The sequence below is a fragment of the Drosophila tropicalis genome, unplaced genomic scaffold, assembly GCF_018151085.1.
Source record: "Drosophila tropicalis isolate 14030-0801.00 unplaced genomic scaffold, ASM1815108v1 contig_158, whole genome shotgun sequence".
Lineage (NCBI taxonomy): Eukaryota > Metazoa > Arthropoda > Insecta > Diptera > Drosophilidae > Drosophila > Drosophila tropicalis.
Window position 1 is genome coordinate 9,721,795 of NW_027172602.1, and position 25,010 is coordinate 9,746,804.

General features: G+C 39.2%; 1 protein-coding gene across 5 annotated transcripts in view; it reads left to right on the plus strand.

Moving 5' to 3' along the window:
• Positions 1 to 25,010, plus strand: part of spri (sprint) — an 81,778-nt gene that overhangs the window by 20,885 nt on the left and 35,883 nt on the right. The window contains exons 1-2 of one of the 5 annotated variants that reach the window (XM_068302802.1): positions 8,902 to 9,052; positions 10,529 to 10,682. The exons of 2 other annotated variants lie outside the window; for them this stretch is intronic. In XM_068302802.1, the coding sequence (XP_068158903.1) occupies positions 10,627 to 10,682 (56 nt within the window). In that variant the 5' untranslated portion in view covers positions 8,902 to 9,052; positions 10,529 to 10,626. Of the gene's footprint in view, positions 1 to 8,901; positions 9,053 to 10,528; positions 10,683 to 20,659; positions 20,892 to 25,010 lie in introns of those variants that run through there. 2 more of the 5 variants (XM_068302805.1, XM_068302803.1) reach the window with 2 other exon arrangements.

The following is a 25,010-nucleotide window of genomic DNA, read 5'->3' on the forward strand; positions in this document are numbered from 1 at the left end:
CAAAAGTTGTGAAAATTAAAAAACCCAAAAGAATGAACCGGCTCCGCCTGCTTGCAAAAGGATATTCTTATGTCAAAAAGTTAGTTGACTTTTTTTTTTTTTTTTTGGTTTTGCACGTCTCTCTAGCATTTTCAGTTATCGAGAAAACTTGTCGTCTCGATTCGTCTCGCATTTGCCGCCTCACATGACATTCAACTGGTTTCTTTTTTTTCGTTTTGGGCAAATTGCAGTTTTATTTCCGTTTCCGCATCGACGTGCCCCATTCAGCATGCCACAGAGTCCTTCAATCGAATGCTACCACTACCACCACCACGAACAACAACAACGACATTGAAAGGACCCACTAAAACCGTTACAAAAGATTTACGCCGCACTTGGTTTCATCTCACACCAGTCGGACAGAGAAAAAAAACCAACAAAAAGCCGAAAAACCGAACTAAACCTGAACGTGGCGGACCATTACGTCGTTTTCGTGTTGCGGGTTTGAGTAATGGATTAGATTTTTACTTCCTTGTTTCGCCCTTATCCCCTTTGTTTGCCTTCTCCTGGCTTGAGGTTAAACTTGGAAGGGGAACCTACTTCAGAAATATGTTCACTGTCGTTGTCTTTTCGATTTTGCTTTGTTAGTCGAGGTGTTGAAACTAAAAACCAATATCAAAGGGTATGCCAACTTCGTTTCATGCAATGACAACCCTTTTGGCAAACCCACACACACATACACATCACACACACACACATGTCCACATGGTGGGCGAAAATTCGAAACTCATTCGATTTTGCTTGGTCATTTAGGTTGTCCATTTGGCAAAAAGTTCATTATATCTGATAGTTTTTGGGTACAAAATATACAAAACGTGGGACAAATAGCAAGTAAAATACATATGTACATACATTATATATACATATAGACAGCTTTGTATATATGTAAATTATGTAGGCGCTACCGATTGAAGGGCCACAAAGCGGCTATTGATTTCGCGCAACATTTTATTTGAACGGATGGTCAAGGGATGCATTAAAAGTGAGTACCACGGCAAGATTGACATCTAAATTGAATTGCCCAGTAAAGACTTATTGAAATTCCTTCATGATGTGGGCCTAAAAGTAGGCAGTAGTCTCCAAAATCCCACTAATTTTTACATATGAATATGAATTTCGAAACGAAACCGTTTATTATGACAACTTATCTTTTTGTAGCAACTGCTTCTATTTGATAAGAAGTTTTATCTCACCAAAAACGGAGACAAACTATGTCTCCGTAGTTCGTGGTTCGTCGTTGGGTAGTGGCTTAGTACGTGGTCACGGTTTATGTCACGCTCAGACATATTGTAAACACCGTCAATATCAACAGTCTATTAAAATGCCAGCCGAGCCGGAGAGCGAACCAAAACCAACGAAACCAGAAAAAGAAAAACACAAGTGAAGTAGGATATAGGGATATAGCAAGCCGTGCGATGCTTATCCCTGGGATGTTTCACCTCACCACCAAAAACCCAAAAACTCAAACCCTTAAACCGTTGTATACGATGTTGCTTAACATGGGTTTTAATGTGACCCTTGCGGGCTCATAAAATTTCCAGCGTTTTGCTCTGAATGGAGGGTTCCTTGGGTTTTTTTTCACTCTCTGGGTTCGTTTCGATTGATTTGAAGCCGCTTTTATTTATTATTATACGAATGCTAAAAGAATGAGTGAGAGTTGGCAATTAGTAGTAAAAGGAAACGTCAACATTTTGGCTTTTCTCTATCTCTATCCCTGTCTATCTGTCGCCGGCTAACCCCTTTGCGGGGGTTAGATTATTGCTTAGGATTATTTTCAACTTGTATATTTGCATATTTATCTGCATTTTACCCTCGGTTTTTCATTCATTCATTGATGGCCATGGATCCTACGTGCCTTCCTTTTATACGTTTCCTTTTTCCCCTCACCGCAGCAGTCCCTTGACTTTATTCTCAACGTTTATGCTAAAGATTTATAGTCACGGCTTTTATTTATGTCACTTTGCCCATTGTCTTTTTGGCTACCATTTTTCTTTTGCCATTTCCCTATTTTCTTTTTCTTTTTTGTAGGTTTTTTTTCTGCTTGGTTTTTTGATGTTTGCGGTTTAGCATAGAAAGTGTCTGGCATGAAATCAATTTCCTTTCCCTTAAACAATGACAAAGACCACCAAGACCAAGACCAAAACCAAGACGAAGAGAACCCAAGAACAGAAGGATGATGATGAGGTAAAAGTGTTGCAAGTTTATGTTATTTGCTGGGTGGGGAGAGGGACGAAATTTCTTTCTTGGTTGGAGCACAGCTGGTTCGACATTTCTAGAGGTCTCTGGTGCTAGGGTTGGAGATGGAATGGACCACTTTTTGGGTGGTGGCACATTTGGCGCCCAGCCGAGCGATGTCTTGCATATTTAAGTTGCTCTCGTATCCAAAGCATCCGGCTTTTGCCTGGCTTCTGTTTCCGCTTAGTTGTTTTCCCTTGTTACCTGTATCTCTCATTCGTTTTTTTGTGCGTGTGGGGCTTCATTAGCTATAGCCAGCCCCAAAGTGCCAGAGAGAGAGAAAGGGGGTTGGTATGGGTAAGAAGTCATTGAAGTTGTTCTTCTCTCCATAATATTCATACACTCATTTCCGTTCACTTTCAACTCACTTCCTCTGTCTATCTATCTGTCTGTCTGTCTGTCTGTCTGACTGTCTGTCTGGTTGGCTGGCTGAAAGTCCTTTTATTAATGAAGTGCAACCGTTCTGGGCTCCTTCTCTGGCAATATCCAATTAGTAAAATGTGTGTGAATATTTTGTGTTAATTTCCGTTTAATTGTTTAATATTTGTTTGTTTTGCATTTTCTATTAGCCACTTTCCGCAGTTCATTGTTCTTGGCAATTATCATCATCATCCACAACAACATCCTCCATTCTACATTCGCTTTTAATTGCTCTTAGCCAAAGCTGTTTGTACAACAATTTTCCGTTTAAAATTTTTGGTACTTCAAAATGGTAATCAATGTGCCAGCTGTTTGATTCCCTTTGAATCAGCCCTCCCCAGCCCCCCAGTCTAGGCTACTTTCGTTTTGTCTAAAACCAGTAACTAATTCCAACTTGGCTTCCAAGTTTAAGCTCTTTATTTATTTATTTTTTGCAAAATCCCAAATGCCATAAATGTGGGCTCAGGCTTTAGATTTAAGACTCAGATGTTCAAGTGTAAAACCAAGGACGAGGCTCCTTGAGAAATGTGTCTACTCCCAGACACAGACACAGACACACAATGGGGTAGACCGCAGAGACTACTCGCTCTGCTTTCGGCTCTTTACAGGCCAAGGCAACTTTCAATTGTTTGAGAGTCGCAATAATAGAATAAAGTTTGCACCATGGGAATTTCAACTGTTGTTTCTCACCCACCTGACCTCATACTCGTCCTCTCGTGGAGGTGGAGACCTCCCACCACCTACTCTCGCTCAAAGAACATAAAAAGTACATAGATCTTTTGGTGCGTCGGCATCTTTAGCTTGTTGTTCGCGTGTAATCCACTCAGTCGCTTCCTTCCTTCCTTCCTCCCTCCTCCTGTCTTTAGTTATCTAATGTGTGACAGTTGGCATGGTCGCCATTTTGCATGTACCGCTAATCCATAAGATACTAAAGATGTTTTTTAGTCCTTGTGCAGGGGGTTTCAGGTTGGACATGGTTTATTTTGATGTTTATCATATTTTTCATGAATTTTTAATTGTAATTTTCTAGATTCTGTCATTTCTTGATTCTTAGTTCTCTATTTCTTGTTTGCTTTTTGTATGCTTTTATTATTAAGTATCCTCCATTATATTTTGGGTGTCCTTATAGAGAACATTCTTTGCTTTCTTCCCAGATATTGATTGGCCCTTTCCCTCTTATACACTTTCAACTTTCTGCCTTCTATGATCTTCTCTTTCAACTGCTCTTCTTATTTCCGTATTTATTAGGGTATCATTAACTTCGGTTTGTCTTCTTGGGCCAACGATTCCCCGTGTGGCCATAATTCTTTAAAATGTAACACAAAAAAAAAAAAAGCAAAGTACTCAAGTATTGTGTTAGGGCCCTGAGAAGCCGCGCGCGCTCTGTTTACCTACTTACAATGTCTGCCGCCTGCTTATTGCTTTTATTTATTTACTAGACATAACTGCTAAAAAAGAAAAACACCCCACCGCCAACCCCCCAAATCTCCAGCCTTTGGTAGATTTAAGTCGCGCATTTGATTTGTTGTTTCTGTATGTGTGTGTTTGAAGCGTTTGGGTCGGTCGCAGGTGTTGCGGCATTCATATTTGCGGTGTTTATGTCAAAAAGTGGAATTTTATGCCAGCGCTCAAAAGTATGCAAAACGAAATGTTTGTTCATAAAATGGCCTGACGCTGAAAAGTAGGCAAAGCGTGCGATTTTATCTACCATAAAAGTTTATGCATTTGATTGTAATAAAAGTTGCTCCCAAAAGGGCGGCGAGGGGCTTTGGGCCGGCAGCCATTCGTGACAATCAATATGGCAACCGGTCATTGATTGGATTTTGATTTGCTTGGCAGGCGTTGCCAGTGATTAGGATTAGGCGAATGCATGGCGCTCTCCTCCTTTCCCATCCCTACCCGCCGCATACCCACTCCATCAAGGGGTCATAAAACTAATCAAGTTTAAATGCGACTTGCGGCATCAGCGTTAAGCTGCTTTAATGGACACCCCAAGCACTCACACACACACACACCCACAGGGACACTGATATAGATAGATATTTGTACATATTCACTAATTAAGTAATTACATTTCGCTCATTAAACCCAAAAGCGAAAGAAATTCAACTTCAATTTGACTTGATGCCGTCTCCTGACTCGTCTCTCTCTGTCCATCAAGCTTACACTTGCTAAATACATACATACATATGTACATACATATACGCCTGTCCGTCTTTCCCTCTCTCCCTTTACTTTTACAAGTTTTGCTCATTTCATGTTTATGCCCCAAACTCCACTCCACCTCGTCTTGGTAGTCCAATCGATTGAATCGACGACGCTTAAATATTAATGATGAAATGAAGCGAACGAACTTATGTGGCATTAAAGCAAAACTCTTGCCATCGCCTCTAAATTAGTACAAATACAAATACATGCACGAAATACATGCATATGTATATACTTAAATGAATGGGTATACATATATGTATATTTAGTGTATAGTTAAGGCACCAGTTGGTTTCAATGAGAAGTTTTTCTTGTTTGCAAATGACTCATCTCATGGCAAATGAAAAATCTAATCCACCATGGTCGCCTCTGATGATTCGCTGCACTTGGAGGACTAGAAAAGAACTTCATTTCGTTAAGAGAACTTCGAAAAAAAGGCCAAGATCAAATAAGAGATCGTTTAACAACTTTCAAAGGATGCGAATATATGATAGATTGAAGATCCTTGAAAGGGATACCGAAAGTCATATGCCTTTTTACTTTTTTTGAGTGCTAATATACCGCATTGGGGCAAAGCAAGCGGCAACTAGCCAAAGGGAAAAAGCAAAGAGTGTAAGAAAAATATCAGACACCATAATTAACTTGCTCATAACGCGCACAAAATGACGACAATGACGACGACGGGGACGAGGACGAGGACGAGGACCAGGACCAGGACGATGATGGCGACTGAACAAAGGACGAGGACGACAAGGACGTGGTGTAGACGCCACTGCTGCTGGTGCTGCCGCCGCCAGATGCTGCCCTGCCAAAGCAAAACAAAACAAAATCTACTTCAGAAAAAAAAAAACCAAAAAAAATGACAAAGTAAAAAAATAAAAGCAACAAAAGGGAAGCGGCAACTTTTGCCACTGCATTGCGTATACAATTGGGGCGTCAGGAACGGGTAGTAGGCGTGGCCGTAACATTGGATAATTTTTTGGCGTTAGACGCGTCGACGGTTGCCATTTTTCGCCTGGTTTTCTTTTTTTGTTCTCTTCACGTTTTTTTTTTTTTTTTGGTTAGCCGTGCAGTGAAGTGCTTTAAAAAGATAAAAGCCATTTATCACGCGTGCACACTCACACACACACACACACGCAAACACAATAGCTGAGTGACAGAGTGAGAGGTAGAGAGAGGGACGAGGACAGGACACACACACACACACACACAGGTGCAGAACTCGGGATATGCGAGACACGCGTCCCGCAACGCATTTTCATCTGAGTTGAGCATAATCTTGAGGGAACCGAGAAAACCTGAAATCAAAAAAAAAAAAAAAACGTGTGGCCATTTAATGCTCTCTTTACCTTCAATTCTATTCTTCTATTTTCTATAGGATATGCAAGAATTTGAGAATGGAATTGAAAGTTTATCAGCTAAATGTTCTATGAAGGTTATGGAACAATTTAAAAGTGTTCCCAGATCTGGCCACATATTTTTCAGAGAGCAAAAGTTTTCAATATGCCACAAGATGCTACCTAACTGAATATTTATGTTATTCATGATTGCAATGTGAGTGTACCTTTATTTTTGGCATAAGCTAAGGGAATTGCTTTTGCCCTGAAAAATTATTAAGCTGCCTTGGTTTTATATTTGGGCCCTGTTCTCCCGGCCACCCCTGTCCCCCTCTGTCTGTCTCTGCACGCACTTTTTGGCGAGCTGACTAAGCTGCTTAGTCGAATCAGCAGCCATTAGGCTGAGCCCTTGCCACCAGAGCCACACCACTCCACACCACGCACCACCACGACCTTATCTTTACACCTCAAACCAACACACACACAGGTAGATAGACACACACACATGTCTGTTGCTTAGCATATAATTTTTCAGCCTAAGATCATGCAACAGTTTTTTTTTTCTTCTCTTCTTTCACTTTTCAATGCACGTAGCTAAAGTTAGTCAGGTCATAAACCAGTTTTTCAATTTGTAATGCAGGAAAAACCAAAAGAAAAAATGGAGGATAAATGGAGAAAAACAAGCACACACACACACACTCACACAACAAACATAAGGTAACGCAAAGTGTATTGAAAAGTACGTTATGCGGCCAACAGAAAGGGCCAAGGTAAGAGGCAAAAGTGAAGTGCGTGGTCTACCAACTTGTGTCGTAAATAAGCAACAAGCAGACGAACTCGTCCCTCCGTCACCCCCCTAGCCATCATTGGGGCTGGCTTGTTCCATTCGACTCTTTCATTCGCCAATTCAAATGCAATGACTACAGTAAATTTTGCCCCGGTTGGCAACATCCACTTGGTTTTTATCGCATTCGCGTGTCTGCCATGCTTCACTTGTATATACATACATATGTATATACCCGCCCATAAGTGCTCCGCCTCTTGCTCCTCCAACTCCCACATACACACACGCAACAAAGCTGAAAATTGCTACTTTGTCCAGCGACGTCGTCGAAATGTGGACTACTGGGTTAATATGTCTATCACTTTTATGGCTAGTTGCCTCTGCTAAAGCACCCGCATATTCGCAATTTTTCATCATATTGCCCAAGTGGCGTTTCCTCAAACGAATGGCAAGTAGCAATTGATCAAAATATATTAATTTGTTTTACTAATTTGTTGAAATTTGTTTTGGTTTGCAATTTTCAACTGTTTTAATTGATTTCGAATATTAAGAGCTTCTTTCCCTAATGCTCCCAATGATGAGTAAGAGCCATGTCAATTGGCTAGCTTTTGTTGGTTTTGAGGCAATTTGTTTAATAAATACAATTGTAGGGAACATAAAGACCAAATGATTCATAGGCAGAAGAAAATTCAAATTTCAATATATCCCCAAATATACTATATAGGGGACAGACTTTTTGCTGGTCTTCTCTTTCTCTTGCACCTGTCCCTCTTATTGTGGGGAATGTCAACAAACCTTCAACCTCTGCCCTATGCCAACCTTTTGGGCCCATCTGGTAGGCTTTTTAGCCTTGCTTCTCTTATTGGATTATTGCGCTTTCTCTTTGGAACATTTCCGCATGCTGACCAAGGCAAGTGGAGGCCAATGGACAAAGCAAAATCAAAATGTTTATGGAGGAAAGAGGAAAAACCAGACCGGCTGGAAAATTGCAATATCAAGACAATCTCTATGTGTGTGTGTGTGTGTAATGAAAGGAGAAATAGATACCATGCCAGAGATACAAGAGAGAGAGAGAAAGAGTAGTGGCTAAAAGCCGGTCAATCTGGCCCAGGCTTGAAATAGTTTTGCCAATTGGATTCCTATTAGACAATACAACAATATTGGCTAATTAATTTGCATATGTTGTTGCTGTTGTTGTTGTTGTTGCCTATCGATTTAATTGTCAGTCTCACTAATTGAAGTTGATTGAACCTCGCTGCCTGCGGACTGCCTTTCTTTCTTTTGCCTTTCCTTCTTTTCCATCATCCTGTTGCTGCTGCTCTTTGTTGTTGTTGGTTCTTTCGGTCTTGTCTTCTTTTTCCTCAGATACGCATGCGCCAAATGCTCCACTCTTTCTCCCCATCTCTTTTTCACCCTCTGTCTCTCTTTCCATTTGGATCGTTTCTCTCTTGCAATCTTTTTCTCTCTGCCTCCATTTCTCTCGCTCTCACTGACTATTTGGTATTGTGTCTCTGCTAGAGTCTTTTGCTCGAAAAACGGCTCTGCCTCTGCCGCCGGCGTGACATAGCTTGCTGCACAGTGGTTCGCAATGCAATCGTAAATCATAGATAAAATGTATAGAAATTTATATTTGTTAGTCTATAATATATATTTTTAAACACTTTTTATAAAAACATACAAACTGATATTATCGTAAGACATAAAAATTGATTGAACTTAATGAATTCCTTTTGTGATCTTAGAGAAACAGAAAGTTTCTTATATTTCGCCTCCGGTTGTCGTCCCGTTGTTCCACGGTGTGCCTCTGGTCTTGACTCCTCATCTGGCGGCGGCATTGGGGGTTGCCATCGGTTGTTGGGTTGGTCCGTTTCCTCAGTCACAAGCAAACATTCAATGCGAACGCGCGCATCTTTATTATTATCGTCGTCGTCGTCGTCGTCGTCGCCGTCGTCGCCGTCGTTCGTTGTTGTCGCGCCGTCGTCGCCGCGGAGGTAAAACCGCAGATCATCAGAAGCTTCATCTCCCACAGGTGTGTGTGTGTGGTGTGTTCCTTGGTCCATGCCTTCAACTGAATTGATCCTCCTACCTGAGTCTGACCCCCCACGCGGTTTGCCAAAGTGGAAAAGAGAAACAAATTATTTTATGATTCATCGTGATATTCGCCAAACTTCGAAATTTCGTTGCTTTTTTACCCCTCTCTTTACTCCATCCATGTGTATGTGAGTGCTGTAACCTGGACTAACGGTTAACGGTAACTTGAACAAGCGAGCAACTAGCTGGAACAAGAAATATATGTACATAATAAAAGTAAAAGACTTTTATTTCACTCTCTTGACAAACACCATAACAAACCATAGTGAAGAGAGGGAGATGGCAGGGGAACAGCAGATAGAACAACAATTGAAAAGAGACGAAATGAATTTCGCAATTTATATAATTGCTGAAGCACGAGAGTATCAAAACAAAATAAAAAAAACTTACTGAGACTTCATGCAAATTGTCTCCAAAGAAAGTTCATTTCCATCATCATGATCAACAGAGCATTAAAAGACATGCTTCACTCTCTCACTCTCTCTCTTTCTCACTCATTGTCTCTGTTCAGCTGAAGGACACTATCCTATTCGTGTTTAATCATCAAAAAACAGGCCTGAAAACATTTGTTTTCCAAACAAACTTTTACCTAAAATGAATCATTTCATTTCCAACGAATCATTTGTTTTGATTCAGATGAATATGTCGTAGAGATTCTTGTTTTTCTTCTTTCTTTTAAACAAAGAAAAGTTTGCCATTATTCAGTATTTTTGTTTTTTTTTTTTTTTTTGGAAATCATAAGTAATAACAGAAAAATTTCATATGAATCCCCTGCCCCTTAATCAAAAGTTTACACGAATTGTAAAGTGTCAATTGATACACATAGAGAGAGAGAGAGAGAGAGAGAGAAGAGAGGGGGAAAGAAAGACCCAATTCCAATAAAGGGTTGTGTCTATATTTTCATAAGGTGATCGATTAGTTTAAGACTTTGTCCTTAAATTTTCAAAGCAGCTTAGTTAAGACACCCATGTGAAGATTTTCGTAGATTCTTCTTAGAACATCTAAGAATCTGTAGATAGATCGAGCTAATGAGTTTATTTCTTTGACAATGTGACTATTCAAATGACTAATTGGATGGAGTTCAATTCACTTGTGGACATTGAAAAAGTTCTTTCAATCTTAATGAACATAGAGGACTCAGATAAAGAATTGCAACAAAAGAAATTCGCGTCGCGTCGCGTCGCCTCGTTATAAATTAATAATATTTGTTGTTTATTTATTTTTTTATTATTTTTTTTTGCCTTCCGAAATATTGCATTATTTGTGGCGTGCATTTATTAAGTGAGAGAAAGATACGAGATACTTATATTATATAGTATAAGTAAGTATCTGTATCTGCAACATGTTCTTCAAGTGTGGGCGTCTGTGTGTGTGTACTTGTGCATACTATAAAATAAATATATTTTCTGATTAGTTTAATTAAAGCGTATTTCAATTGTGCATGTGCGCAATTTCCTTTTGAATACATCGTGTCGATCACTTTTCGGTTTCGTACATTTCATTTTGCACACAATGATGACAACAAGCAGCCTGGGACGACATTTACTGGAAAAGTTCTTTCCATTTCGGTAAGTGCCAACAACAACAACAACAACAACGACTACTAGTAGTAAGTGCTGCTATACCTAGAGCAAAAACCAAAAAAAACAAAAAAAGGAAGCCAAAAATAAATATGGGTCAGGCGACAAAGATGATGATGATGATGATGAGGATGGGGATGCCTCTGACTACATATCATCAACATTTTTTGCCAGGGATCTCGAGAGTCTCGACTATTTTCGGTTTGCGGCCATTAAAGACAAAGATTCAAGTTGCAAAACGACTCCATACACTTTGTGTCACTTTGTTGCTGTTGTTGCTGATGTTGTTTGTGGGGGCAGGAAATGAAAGATCAACTAGATCGATCGATCGGTCGATCCGCAAGAAAGAACATGGAAAAAAGGAAGCCTACGACTATAATTGACTAAGATGAATGGCCATAAACTTGTGTGGAATGCTGTGGTTAGAAATTATAAGAAAAATCAGCATTAGAAAGAACGAGAAAACGCGCTGGAGATGGAGAGAGAGAGAGAACACTAAAAATAAACTAGCGGAAAATGGGTTTGCCTTTCCTCTTCTTAACATTTTTTAGAGTTAATGTTTATGATTAATTGCATTGAACTAAAGCCCTGGACAACATTCATCCTTATGACACGAAATAGTTACTGAATGTGAAGGTTCTGGTTGAGATCTTATGGGTTTTCCATATACTTATGTAGATCAGACGTCCTCAAGGCCTTTAGTTTTTCATTCTTTGACAAATTCTTGTCCTTCAAATGATCTTTGAAATCCGTCAAAGAGATCATAAGTAGTTCTTAAATCATCATAATATTTATTTTATGTTAAACATTTTGCGGAAAGTGCTATGTTTTTTGTCTTTAGTGGTCAGACCACACAGTCTGATGATGATTTTTTGATGATATTTCGACATACATATATGTATGTATTTGCGTTTTCCTTTTGATGTTTAAAACTCTTTTTCCTCCACTCCTTGCTAAGATTTATCCATTTGCGGACATGTGTCACATGTTTTGACTCGAAGCAATGTTGATCCATGATCCGTATGATATATATTTTTGATACCGAAATGAAAATCTTGCTCATATTGTTTACACTAGTTTTTGAGTGCAGCTGTTGGCGTTTTAATGTCTCCCCGGGAAGCCAAAAAGGGAATGCGAGGGGGAGAGCTGGATTATTTTGGTGTAAATAAAAATACACTCAAACAAATTGTTTCAATTTCAAATGAATCTGTAGAGATTGAAGAATTAGATGAGTTTTTTTTTTATGAGGAATGAGGATAGAAGAGGTCAAGATGGATACTGAACTGTAGATATGGATCTCTGATCAGCATAGGGACAGCTGGTTGGCTTCACCTTCGCTATACCCAACCACCCACTCCACAACTTTTCTTTCTTGTCTTCTCTTGTCCATATTCATCCTTTTTTGGAGTTTCTAATAAACATATTTTCTCATTTTCATATGCCCATTCTCATTGTAACAGACTTTACCCAACCCAAAAAAACGAGGAAAAACAAAAAAGGAAACCATTCCAGCTAAGCGTTTTTATCGCATGCTATAATTGTCTGCATAACAATAACACTTTTGACATTAACAACAGCAGCAACAACCAGCAACAATAACAAGCGACTAAATAGCCCTACACCTCCCTCTCTTTCCCATTCCCATTCCCATCCCCATCCCTTTTGCCTTGTCATAATTTTTCACAATAAAAAGTGTTTTTGTTGATTAAATGGCACATGCAATGAGCAAGACCATGTGATGGCTGAGAGAAGGAGATGGGTGAGGGCGGAGCGGGGGAGGCGTTTTGCTAATTTGCTGCCTGGTAAAAAGGGAAAACTTGCCGAGAAATTGTTGATGATTTTTTTTTTTTTTGCACAGTTTTCCCTTTCTTAAGTTTTCCAATTGCTTGTTATTTTTCTTTTCCTCTTGTTCTGCTGCTTCTTCTCCTCTACTTTTTGGTGTGAAAAGCCAAAAATGGCATTGCCCATCATTTTATTGCTTTGTTGTTATGGGAAAGCGGAAAAGTTGGGCGTTTAGGGGAGGCAAGAGAGAAGAGAAGTGGGTGGTAAAAGGGTCGCCGGGCCAAGGGTGCAAAGGGTATAAAAAGAAAAGAAAAAGGGAAATGACATTGCTTTAAAGTGTTTTTCACACTTTTTCATATTTTCTTTTTCTTTTTTATTACTTGTTGTTGTGTGGTGACAAGCAAATGGGAGTGATGGAAGTAAAAGAAATTAGTTTGAACATTTAAATAAAGCATTTCAGATACCCTTTTCCCTTGCGATTAGGAAGGGGAGGGCTATGTAAATCCTTCAATGGAGTTCTCAAATGAGTTTGGCAGCTACGAAAAGCTTATAAGAGAAAATGTTTGAAATCTACTAACTAAAATTGAGGTTTAACTTTCCTATATAATACCCATATATGTGTATTATGTCACAAAGACCTATTTGTAGGACCTAATCTAAGCAATCCAACCATGGCCCTCGATGGCATTATTTTTGCATTGAAGAGAAAGTTGCAATAGCCAAGTTGCTGGCCATATTTGTTGGTTTTTTTTATGGCCATATTTGCAACATTGTAATGTCACATATGGCCAATGTCTTTGACCACGACTTCAACTTCAACTGCAGCTCCATCTCCATCTCCATTTGCAACTCCAACTTCCAGTTTCATCAGCTGCCCAGTCCCAGTTGCAGTGAAGTTGCTGTTATGTGTGTATGCCTTTTGCTACATTTGTTCATTTCCTTGTTTCTCTTTTGCCCCCGCTCCCCGCTTGTTTTCCTTTCCTTTTTTTTTTTTGTTGCAACTTTCGCTGGAAAATTTATTAATTTATCCTAGGGGGAGCAATAGTTCGCGTTGCGGTATGTGTTTTGTTCTCCCATCTCAGACAGCAAACAGAATGCCAACTTCAACTTTCCGCATGTCCTCAGTCAATCCTCCTCGGACTAGTCTGTCCCTTCCCATCTTACAATTCGGATGGTTAGCAACGTTTTCCAGGACTACTAGTAGATCCTGCTGTTGCAGCTGCTGCTGCTGCTTGGATTTCTCGTGGACTACTTCAAATGGCATTAAGATACTTTTGTTTCCATTTTTTTTCTTCTTCTCTCCTCCTGTTTTTGTTGTTGTTGTTGTTGTCTTCGTAAACCTAAACTCAATAGCATGGGGGCATTATTTAATTACAGGAGCACCAGTTGTCCTGACCGTAGGGCATACGTTTTCCATACTCTTCATTCGAATTGGGGTATAAACATAGACAGAACCTTACGAAACCTTACGAACCTTCCCCAATTGTTTCTTCCATTTTAAGTATCTTCTCACTGAACAATGGTAATGGGATAATTTTGGCTATGCTCTATTTATTTTACTTCATGATTGAATCATTAAACTTTATAAACAACTTTTCTAATGAGGTATATATGTTTAGGAAGTTTTTGAATCCCTAGATTTACACTTATCATTTTGCCATATATACCAATAAAAACATTAACTTTACCTGTTGCTTAAGCTTAGATCTAGAATATTTTTTCGACAATTGGAAGGGTATTCAAACTTTGGCATAATATATTAGTTTTCTTTTTGCAAGTTATTTTTTCCTGCTTGTTTTTTTTGTGTGGAGAGTCGTAAAAATTTCCTCATGGCCCTCTGTCTTTGACCCCATCAGAATCAAATGACCTGTGGGTTAGCCTCCCCAAAACAATTTTGAAAAAAAAAAGTTTTTAATTATTTGACGCAAGCTAAAAATGAAAAAAAAAAACAGAAGAAAAATTCAATTAATGTCATTTCTTTCTCTCTCTCTTTTCCATTTGCAGGTAAGTCTCCTTCTTGACGCTTTTAACGGTCTGAACTTTTTGAAGTTCGAGTATGTAAGTAAGTAAGATTCACCACCGTCATCATCATCATCATCAGCATCGTTCATCATCATCATCATCATCGTTTGTCGTTTTTGTGACATCTGCAACATATGTATGTACGAGTATGTCTCAAGACTAGACAAGATTTTGTTTGACAGTTTGTTTACAGTATATTTTCTATTCAAAGAGGTGGGGGAGGCACTGAAAGTGGAGATGGAGAAGGGCCACCACCACAATGTGTCTCCACTGTGTCTGGCAGTTCTCTACATACATGCAGGCATCTTCTCATACCCTTTCCAGAGAGTAATTTAAGTTTTCATAACGCATTTGCGACATTTTATGTGATTAATATGTTATGGGACAGAGTATAAGAACATGAACTTGCAGAATTTCACTTCCGGTTTGGATTCACTCTTAGGAAAGGCCTGATGTCAGGAATCTGCCCAATTACGTATGTCAAGAATAAGAAAGGAAAACAACTTCAAATGCAGATGCAGTTGATAACAAAAGGCATCACATCTCATCTCTTAATAGAATTTAATTCGAGCTTAAATACGTTGGCTTAGAAAGGACTCTTCCTTTAAATATTTCAAAATTGTAGCCGAAACAATTGTATTATCCTGAATTTCACCATTATGATTCATACCTTGGCTGGAGAAACAATAGTTCTGTGAAATTCTGTCTTCCCTTACTCCATCTCATTCATTTTGTTGAATCTTATTCAGTCGTTTTATCAGATACCCTGCAAATCGCTAAACATTGTACTTAAAACTTGAAATGAAATCTTGCTTAGATTTCAAATTAATCAGTTCCAGCTATGTGCTTACTTTTATAAACGAATTCCAAATCCTTTTCTCTATGTCCAAATCTTTGTCCAGGGTATCAAAACTTTAAGTCGCTCGATTTGTGTGAACGCTTTGTTCTTTGAGGTTTTCGACGCGAATTGTTTTTGGGCTTTTTAATAATTAATCATTTGGCCTTTAAAACCACCGAAATATGCACATTATGTGGTCGAAGGCCGAGGAGATGGCAGTGGCCAGTAAAAGAACCGGCAGGATAAGTACCAAAAGTCAGGCAAAAACACATTGCTGAAACGGAGAAGCAAAAACGAAACCGATATAAATTGCATTATGGGCAAATTAATTGTTTTCTACCGGGCAATTTGCGGGGGGAGGGAGCATGCGACATTAATGGCCCAACCAACCCCCTGCCCAAGGACATTAATAAGGCCCAAAAGGATGTGGTGACATTAATTGCGCGATGAGCAGGATGAAGGGGGTGGCTGGGGGGCAGAGGGGAGACACGAACCGAGAGTGGGACATGGACAAAACCATACGAAATCGGTGGGGAAGGGGGTCATTACATTTCCATATAAATATTTATCGCATGTGATAATGCGCCCTTCCTGCCCGATAGCAGGCCAACAGGGTAGACTTGTGACCAGCCATGGCTGGAGGGGGAGTAGGTTAGCCATGTAGGAGGAAAGAAGGGAAGTAAGGGGGAAGGACGATTGTCAATAGTTTTTCAATTTATGTGGTATAAATGTCCTTTTCATGTTGCTTGTGGTGAGGGTCCAACGATTAAATTGGAACCTGATTCTGTATGCTGCCATTTTGGGCACATGTTGCCCTTGAGTGTATGTCGGTGTGTGTGTGTGGGTGGGTGGGTGTTGTGGGTGGATGCCGACTCCCTATTTGTCTGCTGCGTGGCTTTGCATATGTAATTAAAGTAATAGCCCCACAGCAAATGCCATTCAAATGGCTAAGAAATTATAATTTAAGCATCCTTCCTTCCTTTGAGCTCCTGTCACTCATTTCTTTCTCTCTCTATGAGCCATTGTGGAAAGCACATTAATTACTTCAATTAATTATTGCATGACATTAATTTTGATTTATTTTTAATGGCCAAAATATATAAGAAAGAGAGAATTTAGTCACCTAACCATTTACCTTCCATCTATTTATGACGGTCTCCCTCTCTCTCTCTCGCTCTCTCTTTTTCTCTCTGTTCTTCTCGCGCTTGCTTGAATTGAAGTACAAAAAGAAACACAAACAAAACAAAAGCAACAGCTGGTCGATCTCCAATTTCTCTCCACCAATTCCCCCCATCCCCACAAGCATCAGCAAGTTCTGCTGCTTGTTTGATCGGTCGAGGCCATTATTCCACATATGCCCACCACAAGAACAAAGGCAAGCAACGCAAGTGAACAGGGCCGGACTATGAGTTGTAGATGGCTTGAATATCAGGATGCCACCTTGGGCCGCTGGTTAACTGAATTTAGCCCTGTAAAACAAGTGATAACAGACAACATCGTCTCAGCTTTTGGGGCCCAGCCACTGGGAAGGGCTCTCCCACGTTCAAGTTGCCATGACAATGCACATACACACACACAGTGGAAACTTGGATACGTTCCACTTCCTTGGCAATTGTTACGATCTCTCTGCTACTCTCTTTCTCGCTCTCTCTCTCTCTCGCGCTCTACACGCTTCGCTGAGCTTTTTGGCCAACTGCAGAGACGGCAAAAACAACAAAAGCGAATGCATTTTGCACTCTTCTACCAAATTGATTTCAAACTGCGTTTTTTAGTAAAAGCTCTCGAAAGCTCGTCTTGAACATTATAAGCTACTGTCCACGAACATTAAGTGTATCGGTTAATTAGCCACTATTTCGGTTTATGCGTTTCGGTTTGTAAGTATACTCGAGATTATTTTTTGTTTCAGTTGGTTCCCGTTTGAAATTATGTTGTGCAGTGTAAACTAAAACATGTAGTGGTGGAAAAGGGGATGCAGATGGGGATGGAAATGGTGGGGGGTTAGCGATCTCCTCGACCTCGCCTTGTCAATATTGCGGCAGCGGCGACTGTGGTATTCGGCGCCGCCTACTACCCCCTCCCCTTTAATGGTCATAGAAGTTTTGTTGCATTTGCATTGCGCATCTTTTAATAGTTTCTTTCTGTGTGTGTTTATTTCAGTTGCAATTGCCGCGGCGGGCAGCAATGCAGTTGACCAAAAACAATGCAGCAGCTTTGTTGTAATTGTATATACATATGTACATACATATGTATGCGTGTGTGTGTGTGTGTGCAGTTGGCGATGCTGATGCCGATGCAGTTGATTTTGATCACAAATAGACAAAAAGCAACCGCAATGCATTGCAATCTGCGTGCAGGCAGCGGCAGGCATTCATTTGAATTGCCGATCTATACCACCCTCCCTTCCCCCTTTCCCCTATCCACATGCCATAACGCACCCCATCCACCCACCATACTACATAACGCATGCGATTTGCGCAACAACACAACTTTATGCTGTGTGGGACGGTCGTCGCACAGTGGTACAAATTGCTTACATATTTAACATTTCAAATGCTAGAGATATTTATTTATTTGGGCCAAATGTCCAAGTTTTTTAGAACCAATTCACATTCATTTAAGAATAATGAATGAAATTCCTTTTATTTCAATTCACTGATCGTAATATGTTCTACAGGGCTGCCTTTTTAATCCTTTATCCTTTATTTCTCTTAAACTTTTAGACGGAACCTCAATGTTTAGATTTGAAATCAAATAAAATCCATTAGATATAACTTTAAAGAATCTCCTAGTACTAAATAAATTAGGTAATTCCTAATAAATTAAAGTCAATCCTTGAATCCTTCTCTCTATATGTAAATGCTGGAAACAAGATGAAATTGTTAAAGGACGATTTAGTTTACAATTTTTATTTGCTGTTATTTTTTCTTGAAATTTATAATCCCGACTAATGGAAAATTCTCATAAAATGTCCATGACCAAAAATTAAGCAGAAATTTAAAAAATTTATGATTAAATTAAATGATTCCTCATGATGTTGTTGTTTGTGTTGCTTACAATGTTGTCGTTCAGTCCATCTGACCATCTGGCATTTCGTTCTGCATTACGACCCACTGTTCAGGCCAACGCAGCGCGCTCCCCAAACAGCAGAAACTCGTTTCACTCACACACACAGAGGCAGTAACAGCAGCTCCACATGTTTTCAAAGCAAAACGAACGCACGAACGAACGAAGAAACGAACGTCGAGGGAGCTTTAACTTGGGGGCTATGTTAAGGTCGTGCCTATGTTTCGGCTATGTTAAGTTTTTTAACATGAACATTTTCAACTGTTAAAATAACAGTCTAATTTGAACTTTTGTCGCAGGCGGTTCGTTAACGCGGGGTTACGGCCAAATTTTTGTGTTTGCCTCAAAGTTGGTTTTGCTTTAGAGTTTATTTCTCTCTCTCTCTCACTCTTTCTCTCTGTGTGTGTGTGTGTGTTATTTTTTCTCTTTTTCTTTTTGTTGTTGTGCTTGTGCATGTGTGTCTGTGTGTGTGTGTGTGTACGGCAAGTTGCAAAAATAAAGCCTCAAAACAAATGCCATATATAAATACAAAAAAATGAAATAAAAAAAATCCACAAAAAACAAAACAAATTTTTTTTGGCGTTTTCTTCTTTATGTATTTATTTAATGTTTTACTTTTTCACTTAGTGTGTGTGTGTGTGTGTGCCGGCTTAAATTTGCCCCTCTCTGGTGTGTGTGTGCTGTTTATTTTAATTAACAAAAACAATCTAAGAAAAATACAAACCAAAAAAAAAAAAAAAGAACAAAACTATAACTTTTATTGTAGTTGTTGCTGTTGTTGCTTATTGTGGTTATGGTTTCTTGCTTTTGTTGTTGTTGTTGTTGTTAACATAGATTTATTTGTATAAAGCCGCACATTGATCGCCAGCTATAGACGTATGCGATGCACTGCCCCTAGGAAAAGGGGGTGCGGCATATGTACATACATACATACATATGTATGTTGACTCACATTTACAACTGACATTTATCGTATGATCTTCGACTTCTACTCTGAGAGACCAGAGACCAGTCTAATAGACACCGACGCGCCGCTTTAGTGAGTCAGTCAAATATTCCCCAGAATTCCAACACTGTTAAAAGGAAAGAATCGGGAAAAGCCCCCCACAAAAACAACAACAACAACAACAAACTTAACGTTTTTGAGATGCCCAAATAAAGTCTGGTTTCATAATTCTTGTTCTTGTTTGTTTGCTGCGATTGCAAATCTTTGACACACATTTTATGACTGAAAAATATGGAAAAACCCAATTAACTTTTATTGAAAACCATAAACAGAGACAACTGATGCATTATTCTGCATGAAAATTGACTGCTAATAGATCAATTGAGATAAAATGATGATAGATGAGTCCCAGAAATAGTTCTGTCTCACCCTTTTGCCCTACTCCTCTGTGAGTGGCACATTAATGTCATCGAACATCATTAACAAATCCATGTTTTTCCCTGCACAAATGTGACAACACTTTGTAAAAGAATATTAAGTGTTAGGAGGAGGAGGAAGATGGAGATGGAGACGGAGACGGGACATTCTAGCAATTAAATGAAGAATCGAAACGTATCGAATCATTTCCCACCTTCTTCTCCTTTTTTCTTTCGTTTCGTATTCCCCCTTGTAACACTTTTAGTGGCCAACATAATAATGGGGCCGGCACTGGGCCACTTGCGGTTAATGTTTATTAACTGTAAATGAAGAAACAAAAAAAAAAAGGAGAAAAAGAAGTTAATGCAGTTTACACATTATAGACCTTGTCGATCTGTCGATCTCAGTTTGCCATAGATGGCCTCATGACTTTGGTTTTCAGGATCTGATCAGAATCCGGACTCATGAAATATATTTCAATTATATTTGAAAACTTTAATTCAAGACCTGGCTAGATGTGTGTTGGACAAAACCGTTTAAAAGCATTTGTTCTTTTTTTTCTTCAATTTTTCAATTTGTTTTGCATTGTCGAGTGGCATTTTGCTTTACGTGCATTGAAATGCTCGAATAAATATTCGTTTTATTTACATACATACTGTGAGGCGGGGGAGTGGGGATCAAGGTGGTGCGGGGGCGGAGGCAGGACCAGTCAGTTGTCATGACAACCAACTTGAACGAAATGAATGATTGAATGAATGTGCGCTTGAGTGCATTATGCAAAAATACCAACCACAACAACAAAAGCAACAAAATGGATTAAATAAAACTCTTTGGTTTGGTTTTTTTTCGTTCTTTCTTATTTGTTTTAATTAAAAATTTAAAAGACAGGCCATCAAAAACAAAAACAAACACACAAAAAAAAAAAATGCTGCAACCCGGCAAATTTATGCACAGAGTTGCATTTTAAATGAAACCAAATAAAAAATAAAAAATAAAACGTTAAAAAGAGTTGAAAAAGCTTTCTATCAAATCAACAAACTGTCAGAAAAGACAAAAATTAAATAACATCAGCGGAAATTAAAAATTTATCATAAATAAAATAAATCAAAGCACACCAAAATTTGCTCAAGTAAGTAACAACAACAAAAAGAACCCTGCAAAGTGCTGCTTACCAAATGGAAATTAACAAAAAATGGTTGCTACCAAAAATCATTTAAGAAATAGAAAAGATTAAGAAAAGTATGCATTTATTTTTAAGTAGTAGGAAAAGGGGAATTTTCTCTTAACAATTATTAGATGAAAACTCTTTAGTTTTTCCCCATATTCTTCTAATTCCCGAAAATCGTCTTCAACGAAAACTCCTTCACCGAATATCTAAGAAAGTTTTAGATGTGGATGGATCTAGGAAAAGGAAAGAAGGAAAGTCTACCCCTTAAACTATGCAATGGGCAAGCAAAGAATACACATTTGTTCTTTTAGGTAAACTTTGTAATATCTCTGAAAAGTCCAATACACAATGTTAATAAGATTTACAATTTTTTGATAAAGAACAGAATTGAAAAGTTATACTTTATTAAGTTTGAAAAGGCAATTGCATACTTTAAGGAGAGAGCCCTTTCACATATCTGACACAAATTGAATCCTTTTTTATAGTAGTTTAAAGGGACAACTACTAAAGACTATCATGGTCTCAAGCTGCAGAAATTATCATTCAAAGGTGAAAGGAAATTTGTGGTATATCACATATTATGTGATATCCTTTGAGTCCTGTTTTGCCTGCTGCTGTAATCATTATCTTTGCTCAATAAGCACATTATTTTTCATTGGTCAGCAAACATCAAAGTTGAGAGAGACGACTTAATGACAAAGTTGAACCAACCAACCAGCTAACCAGTCAACATGTCTGTCTAGACGACAGGGTCAATTGGCATCCCTTACCCCGTTTTTGTTGCTTGTTTCTTATCAGTTGATGTTCTAGGACTGAGCTGACTATAATATATCAGTACTTATTGTGGCACTGGACTGACCTCAAGAGGAGGAGGTGGTGTCCCATGCCACCTGAAAGTCGTGTGTGTGTGTGTTTGTCTGATAAGAGAAAACGCAGTTGTCGAAAAGTTGAAACGGTAAGGAAGGGGGGGAAGCAGGCACGGCCATCGATGCTTGGGACCAGCAACAGCAACAACAACAACAACAACGACGACGACAATTTGTTTGTAATTTGTTTGTCTGTCCAACCACCATTCACTTGTTCTCCCCCTGCTCCCCCCTCTATAGATATACACTCTAAAAAACGTTTTAACCTGACCGACAGAAAGTGATCGTTGAATCAATTATACGAGCACACAAGTTTTTCTTGCTGTGTATTTGTGTGTTTCTATCTGATTCATGTTTTGGTATTTTGTGTATCGACACAAATCGCTGGGCAAATAATATAAGGGAAGGCAACGTTTGAGAAGTCAAATGAAATCGGCCGCAGGCGCCAAAAGTAAACAAAAAACAATAATACCAACAACAACAGCAACGAATTGCCATCAAATGCAACTTGCTTTACCCCCGCCCACTTTTTTCTTTTACCCATCCATACCCCGCTCGTCTCCTGATTGCTTATCAGCCAACGGCAAAGTTGACTTTCGTTTTCAAATTTTCCCGGTTTCTATTGCACCTGGGTCTTATCACCAAAAGAAAGAGATGGAGAGAGAGAGAGGGAGAGAAAAGTAGTGAAAATGAGAAAACTTTTGAGCTTCTATTTGCATTTTCCAACTAATGTTTTCGCAATTACCAAAGTCTATTTATAATTTCATAATTTTTGCTCTCTGAGAAATGTTTGAAACGAGTTTTTCGTGGGAGTTTTTGGCTAGAAAAGAGATCGTAGAGATAAATATATATGCTTTCGATTCCAGCAAAGATTAAAGAACTCATCAAATCTTTGACTGGACTTTGACTTTGACTTGTTTCCCCCCATCACTATCATGACTCCCAAAAAGCATGAAACAAAAACCACCAATTGAAGCTGACAGACAAAGAGGCTTCTTCTTGTTGTTTTCTGAAGGGGTTATTTTACTTCATTTTAGCCCATTCTGTTTGCTGTTGTTGTTGTTTGGTATAGCAACTCAATCTTTGGCGCTTCCGCTCACCAATTTCGCATGCTGTGCGTTTTTTTTGTTTTTTCTGTTTTAAAATTCTTGAGACGTTGACGACGTTGATGACGACGGCGACTGTGGAGGATGGGGCAATGTGGTGATGGCGTCGAAAAGTTCTTAGTGATTGGAAGACTCTTTGTGACTATTTCTGTTGTTGGCATTGGCAACATTTAATCAAGCCAAGAAGCCAAGTGGAAGCAAAAGCCAGACGCCTACTAAAAGATATGAAAATCATATCTCTCTCTCTCTCTCTCTCTCTCTGTCTCACTGCCTCTTAATAAAAGATGCGGTTAATGATAAAGAGATGGAGCAATAAGTAATCATAAACTATAATGCAACTATTGCACTTTTGAGCACCTGACGTACTCAGAAAACATTCAAAAGGATGATAGATGGGGGATGGGATGAAAAGTCAGGAGACTTTTCGAGACTTTGAAGATCCTTTTGCAAGGTTGCCAGCCAATAACATTCTCTAGAGACTTGTGACTCGCCTAATACCCAAAGACGGGAAGAGTCCAAAGCACTGGGCACTAATGGGCCTCTTCATCCTTAAGCTCTTCTCAAATCCCTTATGATAAAAATGCTGATTGACTTAATGAAGCGTTTAATGTTTAGAGGCACCAACAATTACGCCCATCCTTTATGCATTTATGGGCGTGAGCCATACTCTCTCAGACATTAATAGCCCCCTCGAATGTCCACATAAAAATGCTAAAATAAATATAAAAATTGATTATCTCATGCGGTCTCTCTCTATCTCTTTTGGAGTGCTGCAAGCAAATTGAAAATTAAACAGAAAAAATGTGAGAAACCAAAGCCAAAAAAAAAAAAAAAAAAAAAAAAAAGAAATGTCAACGAGCGTGAAAGTGACGCTGGTGGGTGCTTTGGTGGTGGTGGTGGTGTGGATGGTTGGGTGGGGCAGGGGAAGGGGCATCGGCAGGGGCGTGCCAGCAATCAAAGTTGAAAATTAGGCAATAAAATTAAACGAACGGCAACGAAACGGGACGATGGCATATACATAGAAAGCCCAAAGTAAAGAGGGAAACAACGTGTTAACCTTTTGCCACACAACGCAACGAAGAGAGGAGAAGAAAGGAAAAGCAAAGAAATTGCTGCAAATGGTGGAATTATTGACATGCCACATGGCACCCAAAAAGTGTATTCGAGTTTGTGTCGCAACGTTGCCGCTCTTCACTTTTCCTTTTTTGTTGTGTTTTCCATTTTGGCCGCCAAGGAAAATTCATTGTCAACATGATTATCGAGTGAACTATGCCGCCAACTGTTCTGTTGGCCATCTACAATAGAAATAGGGCGAGTGAATGTTACCAGGCAACAGTTGGTTTTGGCCAAGTTTCATGTAAATGTCGTGTCAAGTGCCAAAATGTACCCAAAACGAATGAAAACCCTAATTCTTGGCAATTAGGACTCAAAAGACCCTACAGAAACTGTCATCAATCGATATGGGTATAAAACTTCTGTATTAGAGAGCTTTATGAATGTATTCACATTCACATTGAATCGGAATGAATGAAATGTCTGACAAGAATGGAGAACCAAATCAAATGAAATAGACTTTTGATTCATTCATTGGGTTTCCATCTTAAATTTGGAATGAGTGTTAGTAATAGGTGGAAACCCTTAAAACCTCATGGTTTTCCATAATTCCGGAGAGGGAAATGAATGTAATGTCTCCCTTTTCCAATTTGTTGGCTCACTCTATGTCCCAATATTTAATAACGATTCAATGAGGGGAGTTTCATCTTTTACACCAACTCATTTGTTTTAATGGTCGCTTTGCTCTTGTTTCTCTTCTTGCACTTCTTTTTGGTTAGGATGCACTCAGCAGAGCGCTCTAAATGACCACAAAAGTTGGCAAACTGTATGCCATGGTTTGCTGCTGTTCCATTTTGGCATTTCCAATTACTACAGAGGCAGCATCGACACCAACAGCATCAGGTCTGGTGGAATGGTTCATCATAATCGGCTAAACGCATCATTACGAAGCGTCCGCAGGCCTTGTGTGCCTCGAGAGAAATTTTTGTTGGAAACGAGTGAGCTGCATCATCATCATCGTCGTCGTCGTCGTGGTTGTTGTGGGTGTGAAGGAG